We start from the raw sequence: 19471 nt of genomic DNA, 5'->3' as shown, positions 1-19471 counted from the left end.
TTGTATTATATTTTCCCACTAAAGCTACTGATTGCCAACTCAACACAGTCCCTTGGAAATACGTATTTTACTTAACCAAATAATTCAAAAGCCCCACAAAAGAGTTGCACAAGTTTATTTCTCAAAAATACATAAAGGACTTGCTGGTTTTCTGAGCAACATTTTTTCCAAACTATCATCTCCCATCTACACCCTTGGCACACCAATGTAGACATCATTTATTATTTAGCATGGAAGTTAGCTATAAGCACAAAACATATCCAGTAAAGCAGTACTGTGCCCCTAAAAATTCCAATTTGAGCAATACTAGCATTTTCCTTGTGTCATTCGCATATGTAGTAATCATGGTGTGTCTTTTTTCTTTTATACTAAATGCAACTCTAAACTCACAGAAATTCATTTATGGCTTACAGGAACCTATAAACTACATTCTGAGTCTTCAGATTTCCTTTTAAACATTTAGTGTACAAAACCTTCCATATTTAAGGGAAAGATAAGGTTTTATCAGTATGGAAAAGTGTTTCATCATGTGTTAGTCTTAATCTTTTAATGGAGCCAAAGTAAAAATCCATGAAAAGATATAAGCTAGTATAACACTTGAGTACCACTCTGGAGGGCAGTGAGTGAGGAGAGACTCAGGATCCACTTATATAATCCATTACAGAAGATAAATACAAATCCTTAACATTGACCCATACATGCAAAAACATGTTAACAGATATCATTCTTTACTGCAAGGGTGGTGAGGCACTGGAACAGGTTACCCAGAGAAGCTGTGGGTGCCCCATCCCTGGCAGTGTTCAAGGCCAGGCTAGATGGGGCTTTGAGCAACCTGGCTTTGAGCTATCTGGTCTAAGAGGAAGGTGTCCCTGTCCATGGCAGGGGGGCTGGTTCTAGATTATCTTTAAGGTCTCTTCCAACCCAAATCATTCTACGATTCTATGACTGTTTCTTCAGTCTTATTTACTGTGTTAAAACTTCTTCTAATCCTTCCATCCAGCAAACAGTTATATTAGAAAGGGCAAAGTAAGTAAATCAGGTGAAATGTAATAGGAAGTACACTCTGAGACTAACTCTGTATGGCTGCGTAAGAGTGTATGGGCCAGGAAACAAGATAGCACAGATACTTCATAATCTTTATCTTGTAATTCACAAACAATCCTTACCAGTACCTACTCATAAGAAATAACTAGCCTGAGCCACTTTACCTGTGTTAAATATATCTATTATTCCCAATATTTTTGTAAGCTTTATAAAGTTTTATATACACATCACTCATTATTATGTGTAAAATAGCCATCCTGGGTTTTCTCAATAATGGCACACAATTTTGATCTGATTTGAAACAAAACAACTTCTTCCACTATATTATGGGAACATACTGTGGATGATAATCTAAAGGAAATAACTATGTACCTTACAGTAAAAGCTATTAATTTTAATTTCTCAGTTGCTACTACTACATATGAACACTGGTTTTATCAGTGTTTAAACAAAGTTGACATGCTTCAACTAGGTGGCATAATCACCCCAAAAATTTTAAATGTTGTCACCTCTGAAGGATTTATAAGGAACAGTTTGTTACTGTTTCCAGCTCAGCTTCCTTATCCAACACCCTGGGACCAAAGTGTATAAAATCAGATCAAAGGATCTACTCTGATTAATATTCCAGAGCAATCTTCTGTTCATTTCAACTTCACTGTAAAGGCAGCTTTCTGATCTCAGACTTATGCTTGCACTGCCTTAAACAGACTAAAAGGTCAGCAGCAGATGTCAGGCTTGAAAAAAGAGACTGTTCTTGTACCATTCCTTGTACCATTTCAGATATCTGGATCTGAACTTAGAAGGAAACTTATAATCAACAATTCACAACTTCATGAATAATGATGAAAAAGGCCATTCCCAAATACATATACAAGACGGTATCAAATTATAGTAGTTCAAAGTATTATTGAATTTGCATGATGCTGAACCACACATATGGTTTAAACAGAGCCAACTTTTTGACTCTCAAGGAAGACAGTAAAATCAAGTTTACTAACCTCAGTTATAAGTAGTCACCAACCACTCAGTGAGGCCACACTAATAATTTCTTTTGTCCATGTATTTGTCTATTTTCTGAGAATATCAAGTTATTTATCTTGTTTTGTAGTCTCAGAGGCACTATGTAGCTTCCCCAATTCCCTCATCCCCAGGAATTTCATTAAGTCTAAGGAAGAGCTGTCATAATGTTCTTTTATTATATAAATAATAAATTTATTATTATATTTTTATTATATAAATGTAGTTTTCTGTGTTAGAAAACACAGTATAGGATATATCTGCTGTGTTGTATTACTGATTTTCAGTCCTGTACTCATAACATTGCTGTCCACATTTGACATATTAACTGGTCCTAAAGCTGCAGATGGTTATGATCTGGTACCTGTCTGTGGCTGATCACAAGCATTTCTGTTTCAGGGAAAAATCCTCAGATTTTGGCCACTGTCAGAGAAAGAATATTGGGTAGACAGATACTTGGTCTGAGTATGGATGTTCTCATGTTCCTATGAAGGCTGAAGTCAGCTATCTATGCACCAAACAAGAGCAAAAATGCTCCTCCAGCTCACTGGAAGCAATTTCCTGTATCACCTCTGAGCTGCAAGTCTGCCAGCCACAGCCCTCATCTGTGCAGCAGCCCTGCAGGAGTGACAAATTCAGACACAGGGTCTGAGCACTGTCATGGTTCCTACAGAAATCATATAGGCCAGTGTCTGCATTGTGCCTACTAAACATAGCAGGCTGCAAGTTGAATTAATATGATCTTATAAACAAGTCCACTGTTAAAGGATTTTTATACCTGACAGTACTCAGATATACTAAAGTCATCATCATCTATATTTTCAGCTTACTCAAGTCAAATACTTAGTCCAAAAATACCCCAGCCATACTGAAAGAGAAGACACAACTATAACTTTGTACAAACATGCTTTGTGATAATTAGTTGCCATGTTACCTTAAGCCCTTTTATCCAAAGCCAGGCATCTCGCAAATTTTCCTCATTAACTTCAGCAAGTTTCTCTTGCCATGCCAATGCTTGGGCACTAAACTTCACGAAGTTAAATCTCTTTTTGTGTCTCAGTTGTTCCTGCAAAATATAGAACTTGAAATTTACTCAGTCTTAAAGAATACTTGCATCCTGAAATACTGTCTAATAGGAGTTATTTTAATTAATATACAGTTGATTATATGGTTACAATAAATTATGATAATATTCAGTTATGGTGTACAGAGACACATACAGAGACAATTATTGCCTGGAATTATTAAGATTACTTGAACTTCCCAATATAAGCCTCCATTGACTCATACTTCTCAAACTACTTGAATAGCAAATGTCTAGGAGGGCAAGAAAGAGAGAAACGAAACTGGGCGTGAGAAATGATTAAGAAAGTGGTGTATGAAAGAGATTATTACTGCTTACCAAAGGAAACCGAAATCAGAAGCAAAGTAAGATCATTTAGAGAGGGAGAATGAGAATCAAAAGTAGAGCACTGGCAAGGGGAACTAGGACAGCAGGAGAGAATTAAGTTAAGAATTTGCTGAAGTTGCTTTTGGACCAAAGTTATAAGGAGGGGAAGATTTATGCAAGCTAACACAAACTTTCAGAGCCTGGAATCTTTGCCTCCCTTTCATCTCCATTTTTGTGCAGCTGACTGTGAAACTTCCTGGCACAGTATCTAATAATTTTCTAGCGCTAGTGATCTGCCTTTAGGACCACCTCGTACTATGTCCTAGCACTTGTGCACTTTGCTCAAAAACCTCTCTGTTATACTTATAAATTTTCTAGCCCTACTAATGATTTCCATGAATGCCAGACTGATAGAATTTTTGTCAGTTACACCCCTGAAGTAAAAAAAAAAAAAAAAAGTAAAAAAAAAAGTAAAGATTAAACAGTGCCTGCTTCTGTCAAGTATTAATGTAAGCTTAGGTAACATCATTGTAGATTTCTAAAACTAGGTGAAACAAACTATCTCTTAGGTGTGTCTCCCAGTACTCACTGCTTTTGAGGTACTTGTGCACTTTGTAATGTTCTGAGTCACTGCAAGATGCAAGCAAGTTCAAAATGTTCTACACCCTTTATTGTAAAAGTATGAAGGTGAGTCTAGAATAGATGTGACAAATCACAACATGCCAGTGGAATCAGATGACACTGCTTAAAAATACAAATAAAAATGCCAGAAGGTGTTTCATTGCATAGCTTTTTTGGTTGGAGTTGTGGTTGGCTTGAGGTTTTTTTAGGAGGGAGGTGATTCGAGGGAAATAAGAACTACTAAAGCCTTCTTTTCTCCAGATTTTTTCAAATGTTTGTACAAACGAGGGAAAAATATAAATTTTTAACTGAAAAAAAGTGATCACATCAAGAAAGCTAAAAATATTTTTATAAAGCCGTGATTTTTTATTTTTTTTTTTTTTAAATATTAGAGTGACAACCATCCAGGAAAGATCAGCCTACTCTAAAATGCTCCTCAGTCTTCAGAATCATCACTTTATCATACCTGTATGAGCTGAAATATTTTCTCCTTCACCAGTGGCAACTTGTCTTTCATAGACTGGGATGTATCAATGAGAATATAGACATCATCTTCAAACACATTCCCAAAGAGCCCTCTGCTTCCTTGTTGAAGCCACTTAATCCTCGGGAAGAAAAAAAATCAAACCTGGTCTGTAAGATTTTTATAGCTTTGCTCATTAGAATCTAACAGGAAGGATCTTTTTACCACTCCTTTACTTATTCTCTTTCCAGAAGCACCTGCTACTAGTCACTGTCAGAAGCTGTATATTAGGCTTGATGAACCAATCACTACATAACAACACAAGGCATTCTTAGTTTCTAATTTCTGTAGGACTCTAGAGACAGACAAAACAGACAAAGCAATACAGCATCTTTATAAAGCCAACTATTGGGTACTTCGAGCTGGGAAATTCCATGTGGAAGTAACTGTTAACTATTGCCCCTGTAACTGTTCTCCAGCATGAACTCAAGAAATCATTTAAGCATAGGCTAATCCACCTCCCTTTTCAGGAAACCACTTGAGAATCTATTCTGCAAGGAACTTAAGCGCTTTGAAGAGTCTTAATATAATATAGATGCTTCAATGTTTTGCTGGCCTTGAGCCTTAAATACAGACTTCGTTTTACATTTTAAATAGGATTGAAGCATACCTGCCAGTTAAATACGTGCATACATACTGCTGTGTACAAGAACATTTCCTTAGTAATAGCTGCATCAGGTCCAAATCTAATTTCCCTTGAGAGTCATAAACTACTTGTCTACTCTGAAACAGAGACATTTAACAGACGGAATAAAATGGGCCTAGGAAAAAAATGATGTTATGGAAACTTAGAAGATCCTATTACATTTGCTACTGAGAGCTATTTTGCCATCAGTTATTTTCCCCAAAGTGTTTGATGAGGTCAACCAACACTTTTTAACAATTAGATGAACCATTCAAAACAGCAAATCCATAAACTTGGCTTGGACTTCAAAGCTACGTACTCACCAAAACCCCTCACCTCAAATTTTTCTGTCACAGCATGTTATTACTAGCTTGAATACAGCAAGATGAAGATAAACTGAAAGGAATAACAAAACTCTCTCTGACCTCGATAGATGTAATCAAGCTGTTATACTTTTGGTAGAGAAGCAGCAATAAAATAAAAATTCTCATCCCGCTTTTTTCAGCAAGACTTCTCACTGTCCTAATGTGAGACATTAGGACAATGACTCAGTGATTTCAGTGATACCTCTTATTAGCCACAGGAGTTGTGGCTGCCCCATCCCTGGCAGTGTACAAGGCCAGGCTGGATGGGCTTTGAGCAACCTGATCTACGGGAAGGCATCCCTGCCCATGGCAAGGGAGTTGGAACTAGATGGTCTTTAAGGTCCCTTCCAAACCAAACCATTCCATGATTCTAATATACAAAACAGAGGACAACATTTATTCTTTCTCTCAGTTCTACAGTATCCATTTTTGAAGTTTCCTTCTTCTCCTAATGTAGGTATAAAAGCCAATTTACTTGAGGGCATCTTTAGGCCAGATGCATCACACCCTCAGACTGCATATTTTTTGGTAGATGTCCTACAAAATCTAAGAGTGTATCTATATGGCTGCAGAAAAGTAAACTAGGGAGGTAGCTTGGGCACTGAACTTCTGATCTTATGCCTTATTAGCTCATGCCTTGACTCTGATAAAGGCTGTTCAAACTTGTCTTCAACACAAAATTGCAAAAGGGACAGGTAACCATTATCGGTATGGGCACAAGCCAAGCTGTGCTACCTGGTGTCAGAGGTATCACAAGGATGTACACAGGATGAATCTTTACAAGGCTGCATGGAGACCTCATAGCAGTGTTCCAGTATGTGAAGGGGGCTTATAGGGATGCTGGGGAGGGACTCTTCATTAGGGACTATACTGATAGGACAAGGGGTAACGGGTTAAAACTTAAACAGGGGAAGTTTAGATTGGATATGAGGAAATTCTTCCCTGTTAGGGTGGTGAGGCACTGGAATAGGCTGCCCAGGGAGGTTGTGAATGCTCCATCCCTGACAGTGTTCAAGACCAGGCTGGACAAGGCCTTGGGTGATATGGTTTAGCGTGAGGTGTCCCTGCCCATGGCAGGGGGGTTGGAACTTGATGATCTTAAGGTCCTTTCCAACCCTACCTATTCTATGATTCTATGATGATTCCAGAAGATCTCTGCCACCTTATGTCCTCATGCTTTTTGACACTTTTAGCAGTATTTTAATAATGTGCAAACTGACTCACATTTGTGTTCCAGAAGAACAAAAGATAAAACTGTTCATCAGTTTTCTCACATGGCTACTAAGAAATCCTACACACAAGATTCTGATCTAAAATAGATTTCTGGCTTAGTACTGGCAGTTTACCAACAACTTAAGCTTCATATGACAGTAAATGTCAAACATTTCAACACCAACATAAAATAATACAAACTGATTTTACATGGCAGAACACTAACCTTCCTTCCACTTGTCTGAGAGCTGTCCTCATTTTCTCTTCATACTGCTTATACTTTTCTGTACTAACATATAGGTGAACCATAGATCCATCTTTCCAGAAGGTATGTACAAATCTGTTGCAGTATTTTGCATGAATTACCTTCCTCTTTGTCTCCTACAGCCAAGAACAACATGGTTTATGTTCCAAAACACCTTATTTTGCAGTAATAACCAGTGAACAAACTTCAAAGGCACATGCTTGTTGCACATGAACAGGTGAAGATAGGGACAGGGTGGCAAAAGCCAGTAGAAACTGGTTTTATTCCTGTAGCTAGCAAGAACAGAAGCTTACCAGACAGTGTAATGATAAATCTTGAGAAAAACAGAGCACAAATTAATCCAAATTTGTTTAAAGACTTGCAAATACTGGAGCAGCTGAGACCAACACTTCTAAGGAAAAATAAAGATGACAAGCTTTGACCTACCCCACACAAATGCATAGCAAAACAAGGCATTGCTTAACCCAGTTCTGATTCTTTGCAAACTATATGTGGACCAGGAAAGACTCCTTGAAACAGCAATTTTCAAATGGCCCTTTGACACAATCTTATTTATGAACACCTTTGTCCCAGCCCACTAATAAGCTGATTTTAACAAAACCTACAAAACAACAGACCATACACTTAATTATAAATTCATCTATTAGTCAAATTTACAAGCTTTAAAAGAAAAACCAAGCAACTCACAGAACATGAGGGAAAATTAACAATACCCACAGCATCAGTTTGTGAAGACTCATCTTCTGGTTTAGTTTTTATGTCAACAATCCCATCTGCATGGCGAAAAGTACTATCAGCAAGTGCATCATACAGTGTGAGCTTCTGAGCTTTTAAGCCATATTTCTGCAACCACTTCTCAGAAGTCAAATACTTGTCAGATGTATGCTTTTGTAATGGATGATCACCTTTGGTTGCTAATAAAGAAAATAAACCAAACAAAATCTCCTGTATAATACAGTTCATTTTGGATAAGCTATTTTCAAAAACAGACTATGATACCGGAGTCAAAATTTCCAAACTTGTCCTGCTTGCACTGACAGTATTGGAGTGAGTGGACATTTCTGACTGCTTTTTAATATTCTCTATTTTGGTAGCTGGCCTTTTCCTTATCAGACAATTCTTTGCAACAAATTCCTTTGTAACTGGAACAAACCCATCAGAAGAGAGAGAATAAAGAAGACAAATAGCTACAAGATCAACATATAAAAGGAATATTCTTAGTAGTATGAAGGTTGGCTTAACCTTCATACTAGCTGAATTACAAAATGCCAGAAAGGATTCCTTTATAACATATCTAACTTCAAGGAGAATCATTTGAGAAAATGAAGCAACAGAAGATAAAATTGAAAATGCAGTCAAGAATATTGGTTAACATTGCCATTGGTCTTTTTCAGAGAAGACCATTTAATGTAAAAAGCAAAGTACAATGTCTTTGGAAGAGATTTTATTGTGTTTCTCTGCAATACTGCCTTTTTATAGGCTGAGTATTGCACCATGTATCCCAAGCCGCAAATCACTTGTGTGCCATCCTAACTCATTTTCGGTAGCTTTACACACTCCTTCTAGCATTTTTAATTTATACTGAAGGAAACAGGGTATTCTTTTTGTCTGATCTGGTATGAGAGTTCTTATGTTACCTTTTTATATCATTTATGTCTTAGAAATTTTCTAGGGACCATCTTAAGGTTGGGCACTGCATATCTCTAGATACTGGCAACAGGATAGAGGGTTCTGCAGTCACTTGTCACTAGCTCAATAAACCACACCTAAACCAAATGTCCCAGCAGTGGATCCCATAGCAGGGTGAATTTATTTTGTCACACTCCAACTTTGGTGAACCTAGGTGGTATAAATATCTACTTTACTAACATACAGCTACAGTGACAACAGTATTGAGGTCCTAAGCCTGTAAACAAACTTATGGAGACATCTACTGACTTAACAGATACGCAGATGAGCCAGCATCAGGGGAGGTGTAGGGTCAGACCTGTTCATGTGGAAACATTTTTGATTGCTTGTGGTCCTTAGAACAGCCAGTGTGGCAAGTATCACAAATGCATTCACATAATTTTAAAAAGAAAATTGTTGTTTTCCTTCTTCCACATGCTTTATGTAAAAAACACATTTCAGTTAACTAGTGCATTTTCTGGAGAGTCAGCAGATAAAAGTATCTCTTTTTTTCTGTTTCTTCTCCTGTAGAACATTGCAATATTCAGAACAAACTACATTTTGAAGCAGAATGTTTCAAATAGATCAGGAAGGCAAAAGCAGGAAGAAATGCAGACAGACAGAAAGACTGCAGCTATTTGGATCAATGGGAAACAGTCAAACAATGCCAAAAAACTGATAAAATAAATCACACTGTAAGTTCATTTATTTTAATTTATTTATGAAGTGATTGTGTATGAAGGCAAACACTAAAAGAACATTAAAGCTGTGTGGTCAGGAATATATAAATAAATGCTGAAATTAGGGCTGCCCTTGCAGCTTTATTGTGGCCTTTTTGTTCATATACATTATGGTATAGCTGTTTAACTTCATGCGGGAAGTCCTGCTCATTCAGAAGATGCTGTTACCAGTATAAAGAACTGTATTATGCCTTCACAGTAGAAAAAAATCAAGCTTAAGTCCTGCAGAGTTATGTTACTGACAGATGTTCAAACACAGCGCAGAGAAAGTTCCCAACTATGAATCTTAAACATCACCACCGCAGTCACACAACTCAACACACTGATGAGAGTTCAAGTGACTGACAAACTGACTGTACAAAGCATTTCTCAGCAGGTGATCCAGAAAAGGGTGTCTGGCCCCAGCCTCCACCTAGCTAAAGCAAAAGCAATTGCACTGCACAAACAATACTGGAGCTACACAAGATCACTGATGCCTTGTGCTATTTCAACCTGAGTCTTGTATCAACTTATGAAAAAACATCACCAGACAGCATGTAAATATGTTAAAAACAGGAACTAATGCAGAATACAGGTACCAACAATCAAAGCTATAATCCTGAAGATCCACCCCGAGTTGCAGTCCAACACTTGAAGCTGCCTAGAATCTACAGGTTCTTGAGTTTTCAGTATTTAAGTCTTGTCAGCGTGATAGTTCTGTTCCAGAGCATGCCCAGAGCACCTCCATCTTAGCAAGGCTGAGCTTCTCACCATCCCCTGTTTAAGCCTTCCAGAGATTCAGAAACCAGATATGTTGCTTCTGTCCCCAGTCGGGCTCAATCCGATCAGTATGCATAGAACAAACAGATCATGTTCTAGGCCAAACATAATGGGAACTATTAGTTTAATGAACAAATGTGGGGTTTTCTCCATGTTTCTTAAAAGAAAAGTTGTCAGAGCACTCATCCAGAATCTGTTTCAGTCCTCTACCTTTGACTATAAGAATTCAAATCCACACTTCTTCCCTTTTAGGGAGTTTCAATATTTTGAAATCTAGGCAATTTCTAAACGTAATCACTGGTGAACTAAAAATGGTGTGTTTAGGTTGAGCCGTTAAAGTTCAGCAGGTTTAAACAGATTTGCAATGGAAAGTTTTCAGCAACCCTAAGTTTAGATGCCAAGTGTAAGTGCTACCTCTACATAGGTATTTCTGAGAAAATCATCCCCAAATTGACATGTAATCAAAACTGTCTACAAATAAAATACCAATCATTAATATAACAGCAACTGTCTGGAAAGAAACATAAATGATACCATCTTGAGAAGCAGACTGGTCAGATTCTGATAAAATTTTCTGAATTTGTCTCACTGTACTCTTGGCTTCCTCTAATTCCTTCCAGATCAAAAAGACATCTTCACGGACACCAGCTACTGCAAAAGAAATCATAAATAGAACTTGATATTTTGACACAATTTCTGCTTTTTATAATTCCTCAATTACCACAAAGTCATTGGTCAGATGTTCCCATATGACCTTGTTTTCTTGGTCACTGCTAGACCTCAAATGCTCTTCTTCGAAATACTTCAAAAGGGGGCTCAAAGCCCACAATAGGATATGAGAGGTGCTTAGCCTGGTTGAAGTAACCTCCAGACCTGGCCACAGATTGTTGCCACAATGGAAGCAAATCCCTTTTAACACTCTCAGATAATAATAAGCTAACTCCACAAAGAAATTAAAATTGAGGCACCATGTATACCTAAGTAGTATGGACACTATTAAAAGATGTGTTAAATTAGGTTAGCCTTAGAGTTTAATTTGCAGTAGAGCAGGATACATAAAAACTGTGTGTATTATTGCAGTAAAAATAAAAAATAAACTGAATAATGAGCTATCCTAACAGCAAACACAGACTACAACCCTTTGCAGGTTACAACGCATTATGAATTGCATATAAACATACTGAACAAGGAAACTGTATCTTATCGTGTAGTAGTTTGATTAGTATACGGTGGTGGTTCACTGTATAAAAGATACGACATGCAAACTTGTCTACTAAAATAGGCCATCAGTAAACAAACAAACCTGATCACTCTGTTCTTTGATAAACTTCCCTGAAAGAATCATATGGAAATTCTACAAAATAACAACTCAGTTTTAATTCTGAAATGCTTTTAGTTTCCAAGAAATATTCTGAAATGTGTTATTGTACACTGCCATCTCCTGGGACCTTCCTGCATTTCAAAACCATCTGTTTCAGCCATTGGACAAAGATCAACAGCTCTTAAATCAAGAAAAAAAAAAAAGCTTTAGTAAAGAGGATCATTCCACAACATAAAATACAAAAGGGAGAAAAAACCTCAGTCTGTTCTCATTACTTTTAAAGTTCAAGAGAAGTATTCTGTTCAAATACTTCAGAAGGAAGTCAACTTTTCTTCTGCAAATGAGCTTTCCCAGAAATACAAAACATACAAAATCTGAGCATTGGCAAAATTCCAGCAAGTAGGGAGCTAGAGAATTTCTGATGAGTAGTCAGCCATTGAATATACGCGTGTATATATATATATACATATATATATACACCTGTTGTCACAGTTAAAACCACAAAAGATATACATTCACATCATACATGCACATATGTCCAAATTTTAGACTGCTAAGGATGCAATTCCAGTGAAGCTGTCTCTCACTAAATCCAAATATCCTCCATAAGCTATCAAATGCTGGGATCCAGATTTAATTCTATGAATGTTTTTAATGTTACATTTGAAAATACTGAAAGAACTATGAATATTTCAACTACCTTTAGAACAATACTGATGTTATTATTGTGTTGCTTCATTTCCCCTTAAATTGATGTTATGGAGTCATCAGATTTACACAATTACTGTTGCAAGGTATGTGTATTTAATTGGTATCACAGAAAAAGGTTTTTTTCCCTCATCTATGCTGCAGCACTATAAAGTAAATCTGCATGCACTTTCAAAGCAAGCATGTTTGATGACACTATAGAGGAAAAATGCAGGCATCAACAACTGCACATTGTGAAGTTCAAGCTGCTTAGAAAACCTTTTAGCTGACAAGTTTTCCCTGGATTCAACAGGGAGAGCAGGCTGCAAACAGTGACATCTGTAGTGACAACTTTCTTCACACAGGAGGCTCACCTCAGCCTTCACCTCAGCCTCTTTTCCTCTCCAGCTAAAGAGCAGTGGGAAGTAAAAGATACACATTTTGAAACCTAGCCCCAAACTCAAAATATACATACACCATACAACACAGAGTATCTTCCAGGTGTGGTTCTCAACCTGCAGCCTGTCCCTCAAAGCTCATCAGTGAAAAATGACCAAGAAAGCACTAACCTCTCTTCAGTTTAAATCCCCTGTGCTCATACCTCAGCTGTGACATTTTGGGGGGGGGGGGCACCAACCGAAAAGCAGCTGAACATCACCCCCCTGGGGGCTGCACTCAACTGCTCCAGGCCAGGCCCACAGGCTCTTGCACACCTTCAGGCACCCGTTTCTCTGGAAAGACCTTGTCTTAAAATAATTACTTTATCCCGAGGGGCAAAGGGCCCTCCCTGATACTCTGCCCTGAAGGGCCATCCCCTTCAACCGCCCAACCGCCCTGGCTGGCCGTTTAACTGCCAGACCCCTGGGGACTCCGTGGTTCCGATTCAAACACCACCACATGGCAACGGCAAGAGGGCGGCCACCCGGTATGCATGAAGGAGCCGGCAGTAACGCCCCGCTGCCAGCACCGCTCTGCGCTGAGGAGCGCAGTCGGTTACTTTCAGCCTTCTCTGCGGCCGTCGCGACCCTGCAGAGCACCTCACACTGGGTGACGTTCAGATATGGCCTGTCCTGGGTTAAATGGCTTTTTCTGCTCTGGAGGAGAGAAGGCCTGAAGAAGAGGAAGAGGGTGGGGATGGGTGCAGGGAGAGCCTGAGGCACAGGGCAGAAGCGTTTTGCTGGCACCAGTGAATTGAGAAGCAAGATGGTGGGTCTAAGCAAAAAACACACGCATATGCGGAAGCTCATAACCACCCTCATTTCCATATCCCACTTATTTAACACTGTCAGGCAATCTTGAAAGAAGCAGCTTTTCCACACCTACTTCCCAGCAGTCATCCAGTTTGACAAGTCACTGTAACCCATTTCATTTCAGACTCAAGACCTAATGAGAAAACAAAAACCAAAAAAAAATCCTGCAAAATCTACAGTATCTTTGAAACATCAAGCAAATACCATGCAGCTCATGGAAAACAGAAGCATTTTCTTACATCTTAGACCATGAAGGTAAGAAAATCCAAATATAATAGAATAAGATCTATTTTAAACTTCATTTGCCTGCAAGGCAGATGGGCAGTCATTTTTTCACTGCTGGTCCCTGCCTCAGCCTCTACGTGGCAGCAGAACACAGCAATATTCCCTCAAGCGTGGATTTGTATAATCCCCAGTTAAAGGGGGACGAATGGGGGTTTACAAAGGAGCATAGGAGGAGAGTACACAGCTGTACCTGCGTACTGCCAGGTCAGGCAGCACTGAAACCGCCGCCTGATCCTGCCCCTTTCCCACTGGGTAAATGGACAAAGCGAATGAACTTTGTATCCCATGTGGTATGGGATATCTGCATTGCTCACTACACATTAGCAAAAAGAGTTGCCAGGCCAAGGTTAAGCTCCTAAAACCAGACAAAGCACATGGAAGGAAGAAGTGGAGACAATGATCTTTGCTACAGCTTGTAGGCAAAGTAGCTACTCTTAAGTCATTATCCTGGCTCTCCAAAGGGAGGGTTCAGTCTCTCCCATGTCTGTGTACATACCCAGTACAGAGTTCATCAACTTCAATGTCATACAGGAGGCTAGATCTCTTGGACTTCCATTTTATACACAGTAACCTGAAATTTTCCCTGTGACCTTCAGGTAAATGTGGAAAATCAAACACACCTAAAAATACAGGCTTAACACTAGTCATGCAGAGGTCGGACACATCCCTCTGGATTTGTCACATCAGTCAAATCCTGATTTCAGCCCATTTGCATTTTCTTTACACATACCAGCTCATCCATACCACCACTGTATGAAGACTTACTATTGTTTCTATTTCAGCCAACAAGGACCCACTCTTTATTTCAGGATCTAGTTCAAAATGCCAATGCTTTTCAAGCCCTGTTTAGCACTTATCTCCCTGTCACTCCCAAGTAGATGACACAATTGTACTTCTTTTTGGCAAGAAGCTTCTCCACAGCTTTCTTCATCTCTTGCCCTCTATGTCTTTGAGTTCCATTCTAAATTTCACCTCCCTTCCACTTATAATTTTAACTACATAACAGGATTGCTTATTTCTGCAGCTTTTGCAGATGAAGAAGCTACAGAAAAAAACGTAGGCAAAAGTGGTAACAGGAAAATCAGTGCTGGATGAGGAGCTACCACCACAAGGATGAAATTAGGCTGTATGTAAAAGCATTTCTCTGCCTTAAGTAAATCTTAGTCTGTCAACATAAGGACTTTAATTCTTTACTGACTTACACCTGTTTTGATCTCAAGCACTCACTCAAAATGAGTGTAAAAAAAAATTCAAATTTGGCAGTTTCTCACGCTTGCTTTATAAATGACTGCTCAAGATGCAAAACAGGGGAGAATGGAGCTCTTATCTGAAGTTTTAAACAGTTCACTTCCTACTTGTTTTGGTTACGCAGATGAAAGAGTGAACACAAAGTTATCCTGTATTTGCAAAATGCTGTTACTCAGCCGATACCCAGAAAACTATCAGATGTCCTTAAAACAGCTTTTCCAGTCTATAAAACATAATGATGATTTTCAGTTTCCAGTTGTTGCATTTGCAGTGCAAAAAGAAACGTAATCAAAGTATTCCTGTGTCACCTCTTATTTTCAAGAAATACCACATTTGGAAGATTAAATCTCTGGTTCATTCTCTATTTATTTCCTTGTATAGTTTATGCCACACATCCAAGAACCAGTTTCAGACCCCATTAGTGAGTAATCGTCAATTTTATTATTATTGCCTTCTACACCCTTGAAGGAGTCTCTGAAACAAGAGACATCAGACACAGACCATAATAATATCTCCAAAGTGTTTTCTTTTCTGAAAGGACTTTAGATTCTGCATACAACTGACACAGTCTGATTGGCTGCCAGTGATGTCACAACTGTGCTTGTAATACCCAGTAAATGCAGAAAGCTAATTGTGTTCCTTTTTAATGTGTAAATTCTACTCCATAATACCAATAAGACACAACAGACAATGCACTTCAAGGGGATTACTGCCCTTTTGAGCAATTAAAGCTATTCAGCTTTCAGCTTTAGAAACAGTGGTGAGGAAGTAATTTCAGTCATACAGGAGCTCTAGCCCATCTATTGAAATAGGCAGACTGCCCGGGGCAAGAGGAAGCCAGCTCCCCCTCCACACACCCCCATATGAGGTCCAGCAAGGAAGCTCTCAGAGCAGACTGAAGGCAATTATTATACTGCTCTGAATTAGTATGAAAGAAGAGATAAGGGTTTGCAGCATACTCTGCTGTTGTGAGGCTTGAGCATCCCTTCACAAAGTGAAAAAACAGGTGACACCTCACTCTCCTGTTTCTGGCCCCCCACTATGGTTCTCTCATGCTGTTACAATCACAGTCCTAGTGAAGGATAGGTTAGTCCACAAGGAACTAGAGTATAACATAGGGAGTAAGGGACAGTTAGTCCAAGACTGACAAACAACCTTAGGTGAATCACTAAATGTCATACATTCCATAGCAGTAAGAAGAGGATAACACCATTCTACATTTGAGCAACACTAATTCCCCCCAGCATAATGGGGTATCAAGCCATTAGAATAAAGAGGTATGCCTCCTGATACTTTAAATATTTTATTATTATTATTTAATGTCCTGATGATAAAGAAAACAGACTTGACATACGCAGCCTCACATCACATCACAAGCTGGTCTCCTGTCAGTTCAGCTGAAACCCCAGTCCAGTCCTACTGAACAGTAAGGCTGACTTGACTTACCCAGAGGAAGTTGTGCTGTGACTAGTAAGAAACACAGTGAGCATTTTCTACCCTGTTTTGCCTCCCAGTAAAACTGTTTCTTTCTGTTTTGTTTCCTCCTGTTGTTTTTTCTGGGTTTTTTGGCTGGTTGGTTGGTTGGTTGGTTTTTCATGTGTGTGTTGTTTTGTGGGTTTTTTTTTGGGGGGGAGGGGGGTGTGATTGGTTTGTTTTGGGATTCTTTTTAATCAATTCCCCCCCCACCCACCCCCTTTGCACCTTCTTCTCTATGGTTCTTTTACTATGCTTGTTGCCTTTCTTTATGACAAATTCAGATCTTGAGAGCAGTAAGTCAACCTCATGTGGATTTAATCCCATTATATTACGTATGAACGTGGTCTTATTTGATTTGCTGTTGTATGACACAGTCTTCCACACTAGTTCTCATTCTTTCTGCCATTTCTGAATACATTTCCACAAGGTAACTGGCATAAGCACACCAGTACTATTCTTCATCGCCCTAAATAAATGTTCTTTTACCCTTTTTCACTTCTCTTTCATTCTCACATGCACATCCTCTACTCTCTTCACTTCTGTCTTTTCCTTTCCCTCTCTTTCCCATACACAGAATTTGAATTTGACCAGTCTTATTCTCACCCCACCCATGACTGCAGAAGACTTATTTTGATTTTACACTTAGCAAGTATGACATTTCTATTCTGAAACCTCACTGAGAAAATCAATATCATATCGGTTCATATATTATCTACCTAGTGGCATTCGCCCTTTCACTCTTCTGAAATTCAGGGCAATTAGACCTTTTCCATCCTTTTCACATTTTAGTTCAGGTCCAGCAGCATCTCTAGAATCATTCTTCTCAGCAAAAGCATGGAATCTGTAAGACAAAATGAGTTTTCATCAGTATGTAAATACATAAATACTTACCTAATTTTAACAAGATGTATGTCACACATGCAAGCATAGTGGTGTACAACTTTGGAATTATTTGCTATCTATTCAAGATATCTAAACCTTCAACTATGACAATATTAATATTACCAAACCTTTCATACACATTTACGTACATCCTGAAGTCTTCTCATGAAGAGCATCCCTTTATTTTGGTATCATTTACTGTAAGGCATCTTCCTTTTCAATCTCCTGGAAATCTGTTTTTAATAATGCTTTTAACATGATAAGCAAACATGTCACTTGAGATGTCTGAGATGATGCTAACACCTTCTTATCATATTATACTCCCAGCTGAAAGCCCAAGAGGAACATTTATTTCATTATTGACATACAAATCAGGAAGTCAAGCAGACTTCATTTACCCTCATTGTCAAAGCAGAAAAGTTCTTGGAACAGGAAAAAGGTGCCTTTCTAAAGCAGAACTACATAGAAACAGGCTCAAGCCATGAAAAGCAAATGAACTTGGCCGTTCCTGTGGGAAAGCTGACTTAAACTTATTGACAATTATTGGGCAAATACCTACCAACAAGATATTTATTTGCCTAATAAGTCTCTGCACCAAGGCTAGACTCATGTAGAAACAAGATTGTGAGAATCATATAAAAAAAAAATTCCTCTCAGCTCCCTGCCACAACCCTTCTTGCCTTTCCCTACCACTCAAGAAACATTCACTTCCATTTTATAAAGGAGGTAAAAACATTGCCAAAATAAAATGAAGGTTGGTGACTGACAATGTACCTGGTATCATGGAGGTACCACTGTTCTAAATGGCCACCATCATTTTAGACACACATCAGACCAGAGCAAACACCACTTTCCCACAGTTCTGGTTTTTGGCAGATGCTCCATCTCTTAAAAGTTACTTCTAAACACAGATGGTTATAAAAGAACTAAGCGGCTGCCATCTTCCCAATTGCTCTGCTGTCATTTGGGAGATGTCTACTGTTGCAGGTCTTCGCACTCTTGCACAAACAACAGTGAAACAGAAAGAGCTAGCAGCTGTTTCACAGCTCTCTGACTGTACTGTGATTTCTGTTAAGCAAACACCTCCTGACTTATACTGCCCACCTGCTATTCAACATGAATTTGGTATTGCAGGTTTTTTGTCTGTTCATTTGTTTTGCTTATTTTGATATCAGAATCAAGACTAAAGTTTTATTATCTCTTTCTACTGAAGGCTGATTCTTACCACACAGCTGATTCCCAGGGTAAAGTAGCCAACAAGCCATGTGGAGTATATCAGTTTCCACAATCACCCTAAATAGATGCTAGAGAGCATGGTACAGAGCTATATTTCTGCACAACCAGGCATGATGGATAACACCACATCAGTTTTCTGTTGTTCCAGGAACTGCCCATTTAAGGACAGGCATCACCTTTTCAGTACATGTCTGTATGGCACTGGATCAAACAAAACTCTAGAACTTTTGCTGCTTCCTGTGGATATTGGCAGAGTACAAAGCAATACAATCAAAAATTGCTTTAGTTTATGTTGTGACCCTTTCCCTGAACAGTTTTTCAGCCTTCGGAAAAGGACCAGATGACAGACTATTTAGGATGTAAGAAAGGAATGGCCTTTCTCCAAGCCAATGAGCACATACATTGAGAGAAGCTGGTCTGTTCAAGTAGGTCCTCCATTTTAACTATATCTCTTGGACTATTTCCCCAGTTTACCCAGATTGCTTACAGAACTACTTTGTCTCATTTTCCTCATGAGTAAATCAAGGATTATATTCAGATGCCTCCCAATACTATTCCTAGCAGCAAATCGCTTTACAAGTACTGAAATCATTACCGTGATTCTTCTTTGTCATACCTGCCAGAGGCCAAGTGGCTCAACTCTTTCAGAAAAAAAATAGTTTCATCTTCCCTTGCATTGAAAGATACAGTGTGGACTGGACAGGGGCCACCAGAAACCTTCTCAAGGAGTAGTTCCTTTGTGTCCACTGGCACATCACCCACAGCAAAGTAATAAACAGCTTCAGCCTGTCATTAAACAAAAAAAAAAAAGGGGGGGGAATTGGAAGACATTGTTTTACATAGATGCTTGGTACTTA

At 38.8% G+C, this 19471-nt stretch overlaps 1 protein-coding gene across 1 annotated transcript in view; it reads right to left on the bottom strand.

Moving 5' to 3' along the window:
* VWA3B (von Willebrand factor A domain containing 3B) overlaps positions 1-19471 on the bottom strand; it is a 72195-nt gene that overhangs the window by 37977 nt on the left and 14747 nt on the right. Inside the window, 7 exon segments of the mRNA XM_062628561.1 lie at positions 2996-3127; positions 4539-4677; positions 7024-7178; positions 7780-7976; positions 10764-10880; positions 17213-17337; positions 19231-19400. Of these exon segments, the coding sequence (XP_062484545.1) occupies positions 2996-3127; positions 4539-4677; positions 7024-7178; positions 7780-7976; positions 10764-10880; positions 17213-17337; positions 19231-19400 (1035 nt within the window).

The sequence above is a fragment of the Pezoporus occidentalis genome, unplaced genomic scaffold, assembly GCF_034315485.1.
Source record: "Pezoporus occidentalis ecotype Australia unplaced genomic scaffold, CSIRO_AGI_Poc_V1 ctg32, whole genome shotgun sequence".
NCBI lineage: Eukaryota > Metazoa > Chordata > Aves > Psittaciformes > Psittacidae > Pezoporus > Pezoporus occidentalis.
This window is presented reverse-complemented; position numbering and strand designations above follow the sequence as displayed.